Source organism: Ursus americanus, chromosome 21 (assembly GCF_024610735.1).
Source record: "Ursus americanus isolate L20-20 chromosome 21, mUrsAme1.1.p, whole genome shotgun sequence".
Classification (NCBI taxonomy): domain Eukaryota; kingdom Metazoa; phylum Chordata; class Mammalia; order Carnivora; family Ursidae; genus Ursus; species Ursus americanus.
In genome coordinates, this window is record NC_142147.1 from 14,944,703 (window position 1) to 14,965,289 (window position 20,587).

General features: G+C 44.5%; 1 protein-coding gene across 3 annotated transcripts in view; it reads left to right on the plus strand.

Moving 5' to 3' along the window:
• Nucleotides 1-16,502: 16,502 nt before the first annotated feature.
• CFAP263 (cilia and flagella associated protein 263) overlaps nt 16,503-20,587 on the plus strand; it is a 28,776-nt gene continuing 24,691 nt past the window's right edge. For all 3 annotated transcript variants that reach the window (XM_045806897.2, XM_045806898.2, XM_087870468.1), the window contains exons 1-3: nt 16,503-16,699; nt 17,808-17,934; nt 18,891-19,052. In XM_045806897.2, the coding sequence (XP_045662853.2) occupies nt 16,599-16,699; nt 17,808-17,934; nt 18,891-19,052 (390 nt within the window). In that variant the 5' untranslated portion in view covers nt 16,503-16,598. The remainder of the gene's footprint in view (nt 16,700-17,807; nt 17,935-18,890; nt 19,053-20,587) is intronic.

Consider the following 20,587-nt stretch of genomic DNA (forward strand, 5'->3'; position numbering starts at 1 on the left):
ATGAAAGTGAAACTTCAGAGTGAAGCCAAAACAGAGGAAAGCTGAGTCCAGAAAAGATAGAGGGGGTTGGTGGTATAATCTGTCCCTGGATCCATCCATGCCTGAAGGTGGAGAAAGCACCCTTGGAGCCAATGGGGTCCTTACTTTGTGTCACCTAGTAGGAGCTGGGATTCTGTCACTCGCCCTGGACAGGTTCCTGACCGATGCAGGCGTCTGCAGCACAGGGCCTGCAGGCGGCCAGGACTGAAGACAGGCTGGAGTGGGCCATGACTTCTGGTTTTTGAGCTCCAGTCCCTGAGGGGAGGGGGAGTCCTGGGGCCCAACTGAAGTGACAAATCTAGGGGCGCCTGGGTGGCGCAGTTGTTAAGCGTCTGCCTTTGGCTCAGGGCGTGATCCCGGTGTTCTGGGATGGAGCCCCACATCAGGCTCCTCCGCTAGGAGGCTACTTCTTCCTCTCCCACTCCCCCTGATTGTGTTCCCTCTCTCGATGGCTGTCTCTGTCAAATAAATAAATAAAATCTTAAAAAAAAAAAAGAAGTGACAAATCTAGAATGGGAAGATGTTTCTAAAGGCAGCAGCCTTCATGCGAAGTCATGACGCCAACATAAAACTCTCTCGTGCCAGAGGCTGCTGCTTGTGCTTCATGTACCCCCGACAGTGTCACCCTCTTCAAAATCCTCTGGGGGCAATACATCCCCATTTTGCAGATCAGGAAACTGAGGCATAGAGATGTTAAGTCACTTGCCAGAGCCAGGGTTTTAAAAAGATTTTAACCATTTATTTTGGGGGTGGAGCAGAGGAGGAGGGAGAGGGAGAGAATCTCAAACAGACCCCACACTGAGCGTAGAGCCGGACGTGGGGTGGATCGCACGATCCTGGGACCACACCCTGAGCCGAAAACCGAGAGTTGGACGCTCAACTGACTGAGCCACCTAGGCGCCACCAGAGCCAGGGTTTGGAATCAAGTAGCCTGGCTCTTCTTAACCACCTTCCTTACCCCACTGCTCTAAAACGTTCCCAAATAAAACTGAGTAAAATCTCAATCTATCAATATATAAAACAAATATTAGCACATCTGTTCTGGGGGTGAGAGGGTCAAGGTCAGGGTTCAGAGAAGAAAGACCTGAGCTCCCTGAGAGTCGCCATCGCACTGTGGGTTTCCCTCCCCCTCCCCATTTAAGCACTGCTGGCATAGGGCCATTATGGGGTGTGCTGGGGAGGCAGGGAGGTGATTTGGACCCATATTCAGGAAAAACCTCAAATGTAGACTTGGTGTAACTATCTTATGAAGAGCACCATTATATTTGCATCATACGTTTTGTTTTAAAACCATTGATCTGTTGGGGCACCTGGGTGGCTCAGTGAGTTGGGCATCTCACTCTTGATTTCAGTTCAGGTCATGATCTCAGGGTTGTGAGATGGAACCCCGAGTCAGGCTCCCTGCTGAATGGGGAGTTGGCTTGGGATTATCTCTCTCCCTCTCTGTCTGCCCCTCCCCCTGCTTGCACATGTGCACATACTTTCTCTCTCAAATAAATAAAAACTTTTAAAAAATTGATTTATTTAAACACATACTATAATATTTGTAAACCTCACTGCCCCCCTTTTGGGTATTTCTCCTCCTCTTCCTCCTTTTCCTTCTTCTCCTTCATTGTTTGTTAAAGTTGAGGTATAAATTCTCCATTAAAAGAAACTAGGGCTGTTTGGAGAAATGACTGACTCCAGATTTGTGTAAGGGAAATATAGATGAACATCTAGTTTGCCAGAAAGTAAGCAAACACATAGAAAATGGTGGAAACATGTCAAAAGGACAAAGGAACCAGCTTTAAGGAGTTCCTGTAGGCTAAATTTGTTATAAACTGAATGTCAAATTAAATAATGATAGTAAAGGATTACAACTCATAGAATACAATAAGAATCCATGAGTCCATATTGATATAAGTAAATCAAGTAGAATCCCAACTTAAACATAAAAGGCATGGTGGAATTAGAAAAATCACCATTTGGCAGCTGTCATAGTAATAATTTACTCAGGCAAGAGTCAACAATGAATACTAAAACTGGTGGTTGAAGGTATGGTGGGAAACGGGATATTTACACAGACTTAAAGTATCTCCCTACAAGATACTTAAAATCAACTAAGAGAAAAACAGTAACTTTACAGCAGAGAAATCTGGCAGACACCACCTTAACCAAGTGATCAAAGTTAAATGCCTCCTGACACGCTGCCCTGAGAATGACACATCACTGCTGCGATATTCCTGCCCGAGATGCAGAAGCTGAATGTAATCACGAGATAACATAGACTGTCACGAGGTAACACAGGGCAAGTCCAAACTGCGGAGCACTGTTCAAAATAACCAGCCTTTATTCTTCACAAATGTCGAGGTCATGAAAGACAAAGACTAAGGAACTGTTCCAGATCAAAGGAAACTAAAGACGCAATTCTGGACCAGAAAAACTCATGTTGTTACTTTGCTATAAAAGGCAGTAGGGGCACAATTGAGAAAACTTAGGTAAGATCTCTATGTTAGATAACAATATTAAATCGATGTTTCTATCTTGATTTTTATAATCTTGTAAGAAAACATTCTTGCTTTTAGGAAATACACACTGAGATATTTAGGGATAAAGGGGACATATCAGATCTGCAACTAGTCTCGAATGTTTCAGAAAAAAGGAACCATTTGGGTATAGGATGTAGACCAATATCTAGTTAATATCTATATCTATAAAATATATAATTGTATATATAGATATATATACAAATATATTAGATATATAGGTGTATAGATACATAAATACATATACAAATATAGTATTATATTTATATATTTGTATATATAATGTACATATTTAATAACAAATATAATAATAATATATAATATAATGTTATATTATAAGTATTTTATATATTATCTATTTATATATAAATAGATAATATATAAAATAAATATAATGGTATATTTGTATATGTAAGTATATACAAATATGTATAAATATAAATATATATAAGAGAGAGAATGATTAAACAAAGGTAGTAAAATGTTAACCTAAAGGTAATGTGGAAAATCTGTGTGAAGGGTGTATGACAATTCTTTATTATATTTTGCAACTGAAATTATTTCAAAATAAAAAATTTAAGGTAAGACAGTATTAAAAATACACCTCTTGGATTGGAATTATTAATGTGACCCCAAAAGGGGTAATTTATGATCTGAGGCTAGTGTCTGGGGTAACATAGGCAAATTCATTATATATATTATTTTATCAGATAAAGTAAGTTAATTATTCGTTTGTTAAACCTGAAGGTCATAACTTATTTACAGGCCATTACTAATCATAAATGAGTATATGACTGCAAAATCCTGAATTGTAACATATACGCAGTAAGGCGTAATTTTGCATTATATATCATATGTATATATAAGCATACATGTTTAATTTTGAAAGCTCTGCTACCATTGATGCTCACCCATTACCTAATCTGCTCAGGAATCAGGGGAGGTGGGCGTCATTAGCCTTATTTTACAGAAAAGAAACTGAGGAAAGTCACACACAAGCAAGGGACAGGATCCAGATTCAAACCATCTTCTTTTGAATTCATTTTATTTTATTTTTTTAAAAAGTTGTTATTTATTTATTTGAGAGAGAAAGAGAGTGCGCGCGCGAGCACATGCAGGAGAAGGGAAAGGAGCAGAGCTAGAGGGAGAGGCAGAAAATCTGAAGCAGACTCCCTGTTGAGCGCAGAGCCTGACATGGGGGCTTGATCTCATGACCCTGAGATCATGACCTGAGCTGAAACCAAGAGTCAGACACTTAACTGACTGAAACACCCAGGCTCCCCCAAACCATTGTCTTTGGAATTCCAAGGCCAGCATTTTTAAGCACTCTGCTACACTAATTAGTGATACTGTTGTTGTCAACAAACAGCGATTGAGTATCGGTTACTTTAGTTCCTTCCTATGCTTCAATTCCTATCTGTAAAATGGGATCACAATACCACATGCTTACTGAGTTAAGACCTGTCCAGTGCGCAGACCCATGCCTGCACATAGTCAATGCTCATGTGGGAATTATTAGTATTTACTGCGCATAAGGCACTGGGAACCCCATGAAATCTAAGATGTCATTCTCCACTCCAGGGACCGCTCCCCACGAAGGTAGGCAGTCATACAGGCAACTCATGCTGAGGATCAGTGTGCAGCTCTCTGGTCCATAGAACCAGACAGGAGAATGCCTTGGAAGGAGCAGCCTCGGCCAGTAGGGCACTGAGGTGGGCATGTCAACACTGCTTCTTGGTCTGGGAGGAGCAAATGCCCCTATTTGATGGAGGTGCTCCTGGTGACCCCTACCCAGGCAATCTAGAGCAGGTGCAACTGGCCACCCCCCACCTACGTGTCTCGTCTGCTACCATCAGTGCAAGGGGCTTGGTAAATGAGACTTCTCCTTTTCTCTAAAGATCTCCCCACTGGCCCTGGAGGTTTCTGCCAGGACAGTCAGGGTCCAACCTGGAAAAGGGAAATCATTCTGAAGCAACTAAAGAGGGTATAATGATAGGGAATTAATTGGATGTACAGGTGGTGGAAGAGGGGAGAAGCCTAAGAGCCACCAAGTGTAAAAAGCCACTGCTCCCCATCAGCTGAGGGTCAAGGGAGCAGGTGGTGTCACTGGACCTCAAGGGCCAGGGTCGCCTGAGGAAGCTGGAACCACAACAGGCCTGTCTTTGGGACCTGGAGCCATGGAAGACGTGCAGCCCCTACCAGAAACACCGCCCCCAGCAGAAAGAGGGAGGAACCCCCTTACCCCCAGCTTTTTCCTTTCTCCTGTCTGCTGAGCTCCAGCAAGTGCCCACCAGCTGACCCAGGAGCCAGGGAAATGCAGCTTGAAGGGCTCCCTAGGCTACCCCTCCCCTGCCCTCACATACACATTCAAGGGGAAGAAGAAAAGAGAGGGGGAGGGGGAGGAGATAGATCTCAGGGCACGCAGGGCCAGACTAGCCCATGACACTTCCCTGTGGCCTTCCGAGAGCTCATTCAGTGCCTGGCACACAGATCCAGGTTTCATACATGTGTGTGAAGAAATGATTGATTGTGGGGAAGGAGGGCACAGTGCCCCATGTCACAGACTGTTTTAAAAAGTGAACACCTGGTGTAATCTCTCTGGAAAACCATTTGGCAGTATCTCCTAAAGTTGAAATACCACGACCTAGCAATTGCACTCCTAAGGGCGTACGTAACAGAAATGTGTACCTATGTTTGCCAGAAGACGTTTACTAGAATGTTCATAGTTATCCTTATTACAATAGCCTCATACTGGTAACTCCCCAAAAGCTCATCAACAGTGGAATGGATAAACACAGTGGAATACTGTACAGCCATGAGAACGAACGACCTATGATTACCCACGTCAATGTAAATGACTCGTCAAAATGATGGTGAGTGTAGGAAGCCAGACGCGAAAGAGTATGAGCTGCATGATTCCATTTGTATAAATAGAAAAAGAGGCAATACTAAGATCTGCTTCAGAAGTCAGGGTCATGGTTACCCTGGGAGGTGGTGGTGAGAGTTAAGGAGTATCTGGAGGGCCCTTGGGGTCCTGGTAATGCTGTTTCTTCAACCATGTGCTGGTTACACAAGTGGGTTCAGTTTTTGAAATTTTGTCAAGCTGTGCATTTATGATTTGTGCACAGTTTCCTGTACAATGGTCTTTAATAAAAAGCCTACTTTAAAAAAGTGATCCAGTGAACAAACACTGATTTGAAAAGATATATGCATCTGATGTTTATTGCGGCATTACTTATAATAGCCAAACTATGGAAGCAGCCCAAGTGTCCATTGATAACCATTGATAACTGAATGGATAAAGATGTGTATATATGTGTGTGTGTGTATGTATAAATATATATATAAATATATATAAATAAATACATATATATATTAATATTACTCGGCCATAAAAAAGAATGAAATCTTGCCATTTGCAGCAACATGGCTGGAGCTAGAGAATATAATGCTAAATGAAATAAGTCAGTCAGAGAAAGAAAAATACTGTATGATTTCTCTCATATATGGAATTTAAGAAACAGGGGGGCGCCTGGGTGGCACAGCGGTTAGGCGTCTGCCTTCGGCTCAGGGCGTGATCCCGGCATTATGGGATCGAGCCCCACATCAGGCTCCTCTGCTATGAGCCTGCTTCTTCCTCTCCCACTCCCCCTGCTTGTGTTCCCTCTCTCGCTGGCTGTCTCTCTGTCACATAAATAAATAAAATCTTTGAAAAAAAAATTTAAGAAACAAAACAAATGAACAAAGAAAAAAAAGACAAATAAAGAATAGACCCTTAACTATAGAGAACAAACTGATGGTTACCAGAGGGGAGGTGAGTGGAGGGATGGGTGAAATAGTTGAAGGGGAATAAGAGTACATTTATCGGGGGGCGCCTGGGTGGCACAGCGGTTAAGCGTCTGCCTTCGGCTCAGGGCGTGATCCCGGCGTTATGGGATCGAGCCCCACATCAGGCTCCTCCGCTATGAGCCTGCTTCTTCCTCTCCCACTCCCCCTGCTTGTGTTCCCTCTCTCGCTGGCTGTCTCTATCTCTTTCAAATAAATAAATAAAATCTTTAAAAAAAAAAAAAGAGTACATTTATCGGGATGCCTGGGTGGCTCAGTCGTTGAGCGTCTGCCTTCGGCCCAGGGCGTGATCCCTGAGTCCTGGGATCGAGTCCCACGTCAGGCTCCTCCGCTGGGAGCCTGCTTCTTCCTCTCCCGCTCGCCCTGCTTGTGTTCCTTCTCTCGCTGGCTGCCTCTCTCTCTGTCAAATAGATGAATAAAATCTTAAAAAAAAAAAAAAGAGTACACTTATCATGATGAACACTGAATAATGTATAGAATTGTTGAATCACTATATTGTACTCCCGAAACTAATATAACACTGCGTGTTAATTATACTAGAATTTTTTTTAAAGTTAATACCCTAATGGAAGGACTGTTTTCTTTTTCCTGCTTCCTCCATCTCAGACCAGGGAGCTTTCCTGGAAACTAGATGAAGGAGGAGGGTGGGCCTGGGTTCATGGTCAAAGATGAGAAAGAAACAAAGCCAAAGGCCTGGGCACTTTTTGGGTGCCAAGTCCTGTGCTGATCTCTTACTGGAGGGAGTGGTCTTATGAGCCCCTCAATTGCACACACACACACACACACACACACACACACACACACACTCCTCTAGGGGGCAGCACTATGATAATGAGAAAGGAGGTGACTTGCTTCAGGTCACAACTAGGAATGGTCTGGGGCTGAATTTGAACTCAGGTCATTGGCTCCAGAGCCCAGGCTTTTAACTTCTTTGCTCCTCCATGATCTAGAGAGAGCAGGAGACACAGTGATATTGACTGTGGGTCCTGGTCCTTAGCTACGTGCCTCTGATTCTGATTTTCAAAGTGGAGGCTACCTTGTGAGTGAACTAGCCCCAACTCTGATGCTTACCCAGGACTGTCTGCCTCTGCCTCACCCTGGCTGGGACAGAGCAATTTCTATACATTGTATAAGACACCAAAGATATATGGTCATGCCTGATGTTCCCTTCTGCTTCTGGATGAGATCAAAAGCCTTCATCCTGACCAGAGGATCAGACCTAGATGGGGGTCCCTGAAACTGAGAAGGGAATTGAGTTCACCATGGACACCAGGAGAAAGCATCCAATAGCAGCTCACGTTAGAAAGGGAGGTCAAAGGGAGTCCTTGGAGGACAAAGAGGAAAACCAGAAGGTGGACCTTAGCAATGACCTTTTTTGCTTTGTTCTTCTGCAGGAGAGAAGCCTAGACTGACCTTCCTTCAATTCCCCAAACGTGCTTGCTTTCCCTTCTGGGTCTTTGCACAAGCTCTCCTCTCCCAATCCTGCTCTTCCCTTGGTCTTTGCTTCAGGACTAAGGTTGTGGTTGACTTTGGACTAATGACCCTGACCCACCTGCATCTGAATCTTACTCAGTCTTCAAATCTCAGCTTAGACCTCACTTGCTCCAGAAAACCCTTTATGACCCCTTGAAATCTGAGCACCTTGAATTTCCCTCCTGCAGCACTTACCACAGTGGACTGTAAGTGTTTATATCAGACTGGAAGGTTTCATGTGAGCAGGCACACCAGCCTTGCTGCTCACTACTGCATCCCCAGCGCTAAGCACATAGTAGGTGCTCAACATATATTTGTTGAAAGAATGGAGGAAAGTGCCCTGGCAGCCATCAGATGATGGTCCACCTCGCAGGGCTGGTCCCTTTCCCATAACTTGCAAATTGTCACTTGTCCACAAGTGACGATTTCCTTTCTCTGGTTTTTGAGTATCTTCCCTTTTGGGAAAGAAGAAGCCAGGCATTCTTTTTTTTTTTTTTTTTAAAGATTTTATTTATTTATTCGACAGAGATAGAGACAGCCAGCGAGAGAGGGAACACAAGCAAGGGGAGTGGGAGAGGAAGAAGCAGGCTCATAGCGGAGGAGCCTGATGTGGGGCTCGATCCCAGAACGCCGGGATCATGCCCTGAGCCGAAGGCAGGCGCTTAACCGCTGTGCCACCCAGGCGCCCCCTAGAAGCCAGGCATTCTTATCTGTGATTGAAGCTTAATACTTTGGGTGGATCTGACCATATCATTCTTTTTTTTTTTTTTAAGATTTTATTTATTTGAGAGAGAGAAAATGAGAGAGAGAGAGAGCATCAGAGGGAGAAGCAGACTCCCAGCTGAGGAGGGAGCCCAATGCGGGACTCAATCCTGGGACTCCAGGATCATGACCTGAGCCGAAGGTGGTCGCTTAACCAACTGAGCTGCCCAGGCGCCCCTGACCATATCATTCTTAAGTCAAAATGCAAAGTCCCGTAAAAATGCTAGGCAAGGGGCAGCATCCACATGGAGAGACTGGAGGCTATCAAAAAAAGGAGTCATCCCAGAAAAGTGGAAGGAGAGGGTGACCTCCGAACTTTAAGGCACACTGAGAACCTTTCTGTTTGGAGCTGTGTGGATTGACAGAGGCACATTCTCCTTGCTTCCCAGAGAAGAAATGCCTCCCTCTAAAGCAGTTTCTCAACCTCAGCACTATTGACATTTTGAACCAGATAATTTTTTGTTGTGGGGGGCTGTCCTGTGCTTTGAAGGGTTATTGCATTGAATAGTGTTCCCCCAGATTCATGGCCACATAGAATTTCATACTGTGACCTTGTTTGAAGTAAGGGTTTTTGCAGATGTAATTAGTTAAGGACGGTGAGATGAAATCATCTTGGATTTAGGGTTGGCCATGAATCTAACAACTGTTGTTCTCATAAGAAAAGGGGAGAATACACAAAGACACAAGGAAGAAGTGTGAAGATGGAGGCAGAGAGTGGAGGGATAGAGATACAGGCCAAGGAAGGCCAAGGATTGCTGGGAGACACCAGAACCTAGGAAGGATTCTTCCCTCGAGCCTTCAGAAGGAGTCTGACCTTGCTAACACCTTGATTTTGGACTTCTAGCCTCCAGAACCACGAGATAATAAATTTTTGCTCTTTCCAGCTACGTGTGCATGGTAATTTGTTACAGCAGTGCTGGGGAACAAATCCAAGCACCACCACTGTCTTCTGTCCTCTAGATGCCAATAGCAACCCCCCTCAGGGAAACAAAAGTATCCCCGGGCATTACCAAATGTCCCCTGGGGGTGCTATTCCCCCCCCCCCCAACTGAGATCCACCACTCTAACAGGTGGATATGATGAGAGAACAGAGCAGAGTAGGATGAACTCACGTTTGAATTTCAGCCCCAGGACAACCACGTAATTTGGGGAAAGTTGCTTAATTTCTCTGAACATCAGTTTCCTCACAAGTAAAATGGGAGTGAAGAAGGAACCCGTATCTCTCAGAACCATCAAACTGATGCAATGAGAGAATGTGTGGAACGTGCTTAGCCCGACGTCCGGCACATAGCTAGCAGTCAATAAATAGTAACTTAAACAATAATTGTTATAAGTGTTTTCATTGAGCAATAATAATATTACCTAATTGGTAATAAATATATTAAGAAATAATAATGGCAATTATCATCACTATTATTTCAGGACTGCAAGGTGAGTCAGTTTTTCACTTAGTAATCTACTACAGATGGTTGTCAAACTGGGGTCATGGCTCCTTCCAGGTGGAGGAGGTGCTGGGTCCCCATCTTGGTGTCATACTTTCCAAACTACTGCTTTTTCTTCCTCCAGCTCATTTCAGCCTGAAAATAAACTTGCAAGATGCATAGGGTAGTCACTTAAAATATATCATCCTCATTTTATAGAGGTGGAAATTGAGGGACAAAAACACTGAGTGATTTATCCAAGTTTAGTGGCCAGCAGCCAAGCCAGCCTGGAATCCTAGACCACTAAACCACTCTGCTCCTGACTCCCCCACCTCTAAGTTACTACCTTTCCCATTTCTTTTAGATATCTGATACTACCTCCCTATCAAGACTGGACTCTTAGACAGGGAACCGATGGCCTACAGTTTTGAGTATCTTCTTATTTAACAGTTGTCTCTCCCAAGGGTATCTGAACAGCAAATGTCTGTGGCTACCAGGCAGATAGTTTTTGGAGCTGAGATGAACTCTTCAGTCAGGTGGAGTCCAGTTGTATTTATTAGTCAGGGTCCTGTGGGAAAGAGAATTCCACTCAGTTCAATTGAATAGACCTTAGTGAAGGGAGTATTTACACTCAAGTGGGCAGAGCTAAGGAACCAGCAAGGATGGTGAGGCATCCAGGGACCAGCAGCATTCTAGGTATGAAGGGAAGGGGAGGGATGGTGAAACCAGTTGTCTATCGATGGCTGGTACTGTGAGTTAGGGGATGCCAGACAGAAGGTGTGGTCACAGAGGGGTTATGCCCCACCAGGACTGTGGTGCCCAAGCAGGGAAGCAGCAGGGAAGAAATCCCCTGGATGCTCTCTCTTCCCACCCTCCTGTCTTCTGTGGGTGCCTCTCATTGGCTGAAGCCAGCAGGAAGTCATCCAGCAAGGGAGGCTGGGAAATGGAGTCCACAGGAAGTAATCTCCCAGGGCATAGAGGATGGAGGGATAGGGTTGCAGGAGTGCAAGATACACCAGCACAAAGATGGAAGGGTGGTGATGTGAAGGGGACAGAGGCAGAATCAGCAAGCAGCACAGGCGAGGAGTTGATGTGATGGTGGGCAATATTCCTGTGAACTCTTCGGCCATGCACAGGAAGCCCAAACATATTGATTGTGCCTTTTGTATCCTAACTGCTTATTTCAAAACCAACCAATTTTGCTTGCTAAGTCGCCAGGACTCAATAGTGGACAAGAAGAAGGAGATATCCTTGAAAGATAATTGAACCTAGTAATTTATGTCCTCTGAAAACAAGCTGTCTAGTTAACTGGTGCTCACAAGGGGTGTGATGAGAGCAGAGATTATGTGTTTAATTGGCTTTTTGAAGGGCATAGATGTTGGGGGTGGGGGTGGGGTGGGGATGTGTGTGTGCAGGGAGAACCAGTGAAGCTGGCAGTCAGATGGCTAAGTCTGGCTGTGCTCTTGGGAAGAAGCAAATGCTTTCTTTCTTTCTTTCTTTTTTTTTTAAAGATTTTATTTATTTATTTGACAGAGAGACAGCCAGCGAGAGAGGGAACACAAGCAGGGGGAGTGGGAGAGGAAGAAGCAGGCTTCAAGCAGAGGAGCCCGATGCGGGGCTCAATCCCAGAATGCCGGGATCACGCCCTTAGCCGAAGGCAGACGCTTAATGACTGAGCCACCCAGGCACCCCGAAGCAAATGCTTTCTGAGACCAGCTACACCCACCCATCCTGGGGAGAGGATCCTATTGTCATCTGCCTGGCAAGGCTGGATTCTGGATTACAAATGGAAGGAGGTAAAGGGGGCAGTGCATGGGAGGTTGTCTTGGGGAGCAGTCTCCACCTTTCCTTCCTTACCAGCCCACCTCCGGGGAGGGTTCAACGTCTGGTTTAAGCCCAGAAGAGTGAAGCATGTCCAGTTGACTTAGCTTTCCTTACTAGTGTCTGGAAAGTCTCAATTTGGTGCTAGCTCAATGGCCTCCCTGCTGGTCCCCAAGGTTTACTGTTCCCTCCCAGGTGGGAGTGAAGACAGTGGCAATGTAGTGGCAGAATTAGATCAAGAATGACATCTCCTGTCACCTCTCTTCTATACCTCCCCCTTGCCTTAGTAAATCTTCCTGGCTGCCCATGAGATGGGAATTTATCCCATTTATTCACCTTTCTCTGAAGGAAGAAACCTTGGGACAGGGGGTGTGGGACTTGCCCAGAGTCGCTCATACAACAGAAGTGCAACTGTGCCCAGATTCCAACCTGAATCTGTTTGATCCCAGAACTTGAGCTCTTTTTTAAACCCCATCATAGTCCTGCCTTCACATTCTTGCATTTATTTAACAAATATCTGTGGGGCATCTACTATATCCCAGAGGCTGTTTTAGGTACTGGGGATAAAGCTGTGTGCAAAACAAAATTCCCTGCCCTCGTGGAGCTTATATTTTAGTTGCTAGGTGTAGGGTGGGACTGGGGAGGAAAGACAGATAAACAAATCAATAAGTGGGGCACCTGCGTGGTTCAGTCTTTTTAGCGATCTGACTCTTGGTTTTGGCTCAGGTCATGATCTCAGGTCGTGAGATGGAGCCCGAGTTGGGTTCCGCACTCAGCATGGAGTCTGCTTGGGGTTCTTTCCCTCTTCCTCTCCCTCCCCCCTGCTCATGCTCATGCTCTCTCTCTCTCTCTCAAATAAATAAATAAATAAAATCTTTAAAAACATCAATAGGTAAGGGGTGCCTGGGTCAGTTGGTGAAGCGTCCAACTCTTGATTTCGGCTCGGGTCATGATCGCAGGGCTGTGGGCTTGAGCTCCGAGTCATGCTCCGTGCTCAATAGGGAGTCTGCTTCAGATTCTCTCTCTCCCTCTGCCCCTCCCCCCACTTGCACTCTCTCCCTCTCTTTCTCTCTCTCTCAAAATAATAAATAAAATCTTTTTTAAAAATGAATAAGTAAAATATAGGGTAATTTATTTATGATAAGCATTATGAGAAAAATAAAGGGTAAAGAATACCAACAATGGGGTGGGAAGGGGAGTAAGAAGGGGGTCTTAATTTTCCCTAGAGAAATGAAGAAAGGCTCATTGTAAAGATACTAATTTAAACAAAGACCCGAAGGAGGGGAAGTACAAAAGGGGTAAAAATTTGGCAAATAGGCAGTGTTTTCCCCTCCTCACCCTAGGTTTTATTGGGAGTATAACTGACGTGTAACAAACTGCACAGTGAGGGGTCGACTACAATAATTCAGGCACAAGACGGTGGTAGGTAGGACCACGGTGGTCATAGCAATGAGCAGAGTTCTAGATTTATTCTGAATGCATAGCCAGTGGGATCTGCTCACAGATCTAATGTAGGGGTGAGAAAAAGAGGGGAGTCAAGGGTTAGTCAGGGATTACTCCCCGTTTTCTGGCCTGAGTCCCTGGGAGGATGGAGTTGCCAGTTACTGAGCTGGAGAAGAATGGGTGAAAAGCAGATTTGGAGGGAGGAGAAAAATGATGAGTTTGGTGGCCATATGTCAAGTTGGACATACTACACATCTGAGTGCAGCTGCTAAGCAGGTGCTTTGTTTATAGGGCTGGGCTGGAGAAGAGAGCGTGCGTGCTTTCTTGCTTTACAGCTTTACTAAGGTATAATTGACATACAGTACACTGCACATATTTAAATATTGAACAGAGTACTACTCAATAAGTTTTGAAATTTTGTGTTTAAAATGTAAAGCACGGACGAGTACAACCCAAGTGTCCATTGACAGATGAAGGGAGAAGCAAAATGTGGTATGTACATACAATGGAATATTACCCAGCCTTTAATAGGAAGGAAACTGACATGTGCTACGTATGAATGAACCTTGAGAACATCATGCTAAGTGAAAAAGCCAGTCACAAAAAGACAAATACTTTCTGACTGAGTTTATACGAGGAATTTAAAGCAGTCACAAAGGGCTTAGAGAAAGTAGAATGGTGGTTGGCAGAGGCTGGGGGGAGGGGGGAATGGAGAGCTATTGTTTAATGGGTATAGAGTTTCAGCTTTGCAACATAAAAAAAGCTCTGGCGATCATTGCACAACAATGTGAATATACTAAACACTGCTGAACTGTACACTTAGAAGTGGTTAAGATGTTAAGTTTTATGTTATGTGTTTTTTTTACCACAATTTAAAAAGTGCAATGCAGTGAAACAGAGTGTGAATGACAAGGTATTTTTGTTTGCATGTACTATGTCGTTAGCCCAATTCAAAGAATATCTTTATGGTGGAAATTTGTTATTTGTGTTAGTTCAGGGCCTCGAAGCCAAGATGGAATTAGACGTGAAGAGATTTATTTAATGGGAAATGCCTGTGGTGGACAAAGGAGATGAAGCCGGAGTAGCCAGTGAGAGAGTTCAGACCACGATACAGGTCACACACTTAGGAAAGAAAAGAGGGAGGATTGGAGAGGAAACGTCTCAGATGATAGCATCTAACAGCATTTTTGCCAGGCCGATGGGGAGTCCCTACACCACAGTTGCCCATTAGATGAGTCTCTGTAACCACTTCTCACCTGAGATCACTACTCCTTCCATATAAAATAGATGACCAGATGCACCACTCACAGCTCTGCCCCTGGAAAAGATTCTCCTGCTCTACTGTCTTTCAGGGCCTCCCACGAATGTGGTTGTGATGCAGCCACCCTCCATGTCTGGCTTGTACCCACATTCTAAGGCAGGCCATGTCTAAAGCAAGCTCAGGCTTTTCCCTCCTTTTTAGCTGGTCGAGACCCCGTCCCCTCCCTTAATATGGTCATGAGTGTAAGCTGGTGCGAGCGTGGTGGATGGCAAGCTGGTCTGGGCTTCCTGCTCATGCAGCATACTCATGCTCTCTGGTCCTGCTGGAACCCAATCCTGGACAGAACATTTCCATTTTATAATGGTCTGAAGCTGGGCCTGCGCAACTTTATGTCTTGGTCGGTCCAACAGAATCCAGGTCACGATGAGTGGGGCTGGATGCATGCTTAAGCATCCCATCTCTACCAGCGTCTAGTAACTGGCCAGGAGCTGTTTTTCAAAAGGCGTGAACTTTCTTCTTGTGGACGGCGTGGTCTTTTTCCCAAACCCCAAGTCGTGCATTGTTGTCCCTCTACTGGATCTTGCTTTAAGCTTCACACTGCATCTTTTCCCACCACGGATACCTCCACCACCACAGGGTCTGCTCTATCATATAGTGCAATTGACAGGGCTGTTTGCACCAGAGCCTGGATCTGCGGCAGAGTCCTTTCTTGCCCCAGGCCCTATTGGGGCTGGCATCTATTTGTAACACCTGGTATACAAGCATATTAAGTATTTCTAAATGTGGTCTGCATTGCTCCTAGAGAGGCCTGCCAGTAGAGAGAAGGTGATGGCAGGACTTGGCCTCTTTGCTGTCATCTCTAGTAATTCCACTCTGGCCCCCAATTTGTGTACCCTATGCAAAAAAACAAAAGCCTTTCTTTGGAGTTTAGTGACTATATGTTAATGCTAAGGCATGTCCCTTGGTGGGAGAAGGTGGCTGACCTTCACTCCAAGCAGTTTATCATAGCTTGCTAACTAACCACATCCAGTGCCCACCTCCACCTCAGAGGAGATTGCCCATTCTGTTCTTTGCCCTCTTCCATCCCAGTGGGAGTGGATAGAAAGCTGCCCTGCTGCCTTGCCTATCCTTGCCATGACACACATCAGGGTAGATGTTAACAGCATGGATTTTGGGTTCTGCCAGAGCTTGATTCCATTCCTGTGTGACCACGGACAACTCAACTAAGCTACTCTATTGCTCAGTTCCTGATCTGTAAAATGAAGACAGTAATACCAATTTCATAAGACCGTTTTGAAGATTAAATGAGACGATGACTATGAAAAAGTGCGAGGCGGGACAGTGTTGCTATCCTCACTCCACTTGCAACAGCGGGTTTAGGGACTCTTCCTAATTTAACTGGAAGCGAGAGCCGGAATTGTCTGTTCCATCCATTCCCCCAGGATGTAATCTCTATTTAGGTTTGTCTTTTGAATTTATACCATTTAATAATCAACCAAATTTTTTCCTTCTAGGAATGCAGCACATCAGTATCTGAGAGAAACTGCCGTTAGAATGTATGAAGCACTACAGGGTGAATGGAGTAGAGAGGCCTCAGAGTGAGATAGGGGAAGGAAGACACTCCGACAAATCGAATTAACTTTCTGCGTCTGTTTCCTCTATTTGGAGAATAAACAGAATGATAGATAACATTACAAGGTTGTCGCAAGGATTTTCATAAACTATGCTTAACACGGTGCCAAGGGCATAGTAAGTGCGGCGCAAACAGTAGCTGCTAGTATTATTATGTTAAGAATGATCGTTGAAGCGGAGATGTCTGCGCTCCGGTGAGCACGGAGGAGGGCGGAGCGGCGCCGGGCGGAGCTTCTGGAAGTCCCGCCCCTCACGCACGCGTCCGGTCGCTCAGGCAACGCACGGCTAGGTCGCAGCCCGCGTGACGCTCGGCCGCTAGCGCACAGCGCTCTTGGCCTCACAGAGCATTGGCAAGGGCCACTTTTGGGGTGCGTGATGACTGACGAGGACTCTGACACCCCTGTCAGCGAGTTGCAAGGTGGGGAGGAGAACGACCTGCCTGTTATCCAGCTTTGTGGGCTGGTGGAAGAGCTCAGGTACGGCCGGCACGCTTCCGGAGGTTCGGAGGTCAATTGTACAACTTATTGGTCTCACGGCATATCCCGCTCTAGCAGTTGTACAGATGTACCTTCTATATGTCTATACATAGTTGAGGTCAGAACTGAGGTAATATTATTAATAGCTACAATTTTTTGAATGCCTGTTATGTGCCCATTATTTTGCACGGAGGACCTTCTATAATGGCACAGTAGCCCTAGAAAGTGAGTGAGGAACCAAGACACAGAGGTTAATTCACTTTCCTAGTCAGTGGTGGTGCCGGGATTCAGACTCAGGTGCGACTCCACAGCCGACGCTGGGAACATGACATGCTGGAAAAAAAAAAAAAAAAGGCGCTTTGATTTCTCGGGCTTTCCATTGAGTCTTTTCCATTAATCCTAAAATTCAGCCTACAGGAATTCACTCAGTAGTATATGAAAATATCCAAGCTGTTGAGATATATATATATATATATATATATATATATATATATATATATATATATGCATAACCTGTGTGTTATATATATGAAAATGCTAAAAAGGTCAAAATCTTGGCAGGCATATACAGGATAAACTCTAGTTGTCATCTCTAGTTGTTTAAAAACCATCTGTTCAAAGCTTTTCCACCATTTATAATACACTTCTTGTGGATACTTCATCTCTCCGGTGCTGGAGAGAACAGCTGAGAAACATAAACCAAAGGAAACATCCAAAGATTGTGGCTATGTAATAACTTTCAAGCATGTAGTAATTCAGAAGGAATTTCACAAATGGGTTAGAGGATACTGGAAGGTGGAACTTGTAGCTTCATCTCAGCAACAATTTTCAAAATGATCCCAGGTCTTTCAACTTTGTGGCTCATTAGACATTAAAAAAAATCAAATACTTAAACAGCACTTAGTGTGTGCCAGGCACTGTTGTAAAGGCTCTGTTTGCATTCGTTATTGCAACCCCGGATAATGGGTACTGTTATTCCCATTTTACAGATGAGGAAATTGAGGCGCCAAGAGGTTAAGTGTATTGCAGAAGGTCATATGTAATAGCTATTAAGTGTTAAATACTAGTTATTTGGGGTTTAAACTTACTCAGGTACCCTGTCTTGCAGCTATGGAAACTCTGCTCTGAAAGCTGAGACAGAGATGTTTGAGAAATATTATAATAAACTGGAGCCCAGGGATCAGCGACATCCACGATTATCGGAAATTAAAATGTCAGGAGCAGAATTTGCACAGGTACACTGTGGAGACCTAAGAATTCTTTTATTCTGTCTGTCCCTTTAGATGCGAGGGGTATTTGGTCTTTGCCTTTGGTGTGCCCTCTTTGGCCAAGTGGCATGTGATTTTCTCCCTGTGCTACTTGTGATTCTTCCTTCCCTCCCTAGTTTCTCTTTCAAGTGAATGTGAAGGGAATCAATTTCAATTAATAGTGGATTGACTGACCCAGAATATCTTTGTTTGAAATAATTCCCTTAAATTGGGGGACTCAAATGTTTACAAAGCCCAGCTAGCCACAGATAGGAGCGAAGTGGGTCTGCTGTGGCCACGGGAGAGTTCCTTGCCCATCTAAAAGTCCAACCAGGTGGCCTGCTATTGCCAGAGCAGCTGATTTTACAAGAGAAGCTGGAAATCTAGATTATTCTGGTGGAACCTCCTGATTTTCAAATGTGGGTACTTAATTTTTGAAAATTTTAAACTGGATGTAAATATATTTACACATTTTGAAGGCCAGTCTCATGTCTCTTCAGGCCCACATGTTCCCTGGGGCCATCTTCTGGTGACCTTTGGCTTAAATGTGTAGAGAACCAAAATATTTTTGTCTGGTTTTTTAGCTGAACACTGTGCCCCCAGATGCCATTTCTCTTCTGTGTTCAGTTTAGGAAGCATTGAGATCTGGGCTTCCCCTGACACTGACTTGAATGCTAGTTTATAGCAGGTTCACAGTCCTTCCACACCCTCAAGACATTTTCCCTTATTTATTTCAGTTCATTATCCACCATAGGCCTTTGAATTCTTTAGCACGGGGCCTTAGGCTGACTTGTGAAATACATATCATTTTGGGCCCAATATCCTGAATCCTTTCGTGTTGACTTTGTTCTCTCTGTCACTTGAGTTGTCATTTTGATGCCCAACTTCAGCATCAATTCCAACTTGATCAATTCCTACCAGGCTTTGTTTTTCTTGTATTGTAGTTACGAGGCAGGCGTAGATCCAAATCCCGCGTAGGTACGGACCGTGTCATAGGCCTCAGTTGCGACCAAAAATGTGAGCTTGTCCAAAAGGAGCTGGAAGACATGAAGGATGAAATAAGGCACATGAGAGCAAATGCCGAACGAGACCTGCAGCATCATGAGGTATACCATTTTCTCTGTAGCCCATCCTACCTGGGCTCCCCACTTCCACCTCATCAAGAAGTATGTGTGTTCATATAATTTTTCTTATTTTGAAAGAAACATAAGTAGGAGAAGACAAATTGAAGGCCTTCTTTTAAGGAGCTTCCCGCCTGCTTGAGGAGACAACACATTTAAAAATTTTTTTTTAAGATTTATTTTATTTTATTTATTTGAGAGACACAGAGAGAGGGAGGAAGAGCGGGGGGAGAGGGAGAGGGAAGCTCAAGCAGACTCTACACCAAGCGTGGAGCCTGACACGGGCTTGATCTCACAAGCCTGAGATCATGACCTGAGCTGAAACCAAGAGTCAGACGCTTAATTGTGCCACGCAGGCACCCCTAAACTTCTTAAGTGGAAAATTTCAAAAGTGCACACATGTTCAGAGGCTAGCACAGTGGACCCCTCTGTACTCAACAGCCACATGCAGCAGTCATGAACATATGGCCACCCTTGTTTCCTCCATATTCCAATTTCTCTCTCATGATAGGCCACTGGGCTATTATGAAGTGACACCTCAATATATCATTTATCTATAAATATTTCAGTATATGGCGCTAAGATATGGATTCTTGTTTTTTTTTTTAAGATTTTATTTATTTACTTGAGAGAGCGAGAATGAGAGCACGAGCTGAGTGAGGGGCAGAGGGAGAAGCAGGCTCTCCACTGAATTGGGAGCCTGATGCAGGGCTCAGTCCTCGGACCCTGGGATCATGACCCAAGCTGAAGGCAGATGCCTAACTGAGCCATCCAGGTGCCCCTAAGATATAGATTCTTAAAAAAAAAAACCCACAATAACCGTAAATGCCCTTAAAAATGCATGGTAATTCCTTAATAATATAAGGAGTCTGGGGTTTAAGTCACTGAGTTAGATGAAAAATCCTTTAAATCGTCTTCTGTGTGCAGCACGCATGACCATGGTCCATGTTTTGTTGGAGACCAATAATGGTCAGTTTTCCTCCAGAGAAGAAACATCACTGTTAATTCAGTTGCCCATGGAATGTAGTTGTTGGCTTATATTAGAGAGCACTATTGTATGAAGGACAGATATTTCTGTTCTGTTTCTAAATGTTTCTGTTTCTTTTTTTTTTTTTAAGATTTATTTATTTATTAGAGAGAGACAGCCAGCGAGAGAGGGAACACAAGCAGGGGGAGTGGGAGAGGAAGAAGCAGACTCATAGCGGAGGAGCCCGATGTGGAGCTCGATCCCATAACGCCGGGATCACGCCCTGAGCTGAAGGCAGACGCTTGACCGCTGTGTCACCCAGGCGCCCCTAAATGTTTCTGTTTCTAAACCTGGGCACGCAGACTCACACTCATTGTCTCCAGAGGGACAGATCGGTAGACTCATGTCTTTATTGATGGAATCATCTATACCACATAAACCTAACCTTCCCCCCATTTGTGCCCTCCCCCCTTGCTAAACATGCGTTGTTTTTTTGTTTTTGTTTTAAGATTTTATTTATTTGACAGAGAGATACACAGTGAGAGAGGGAACA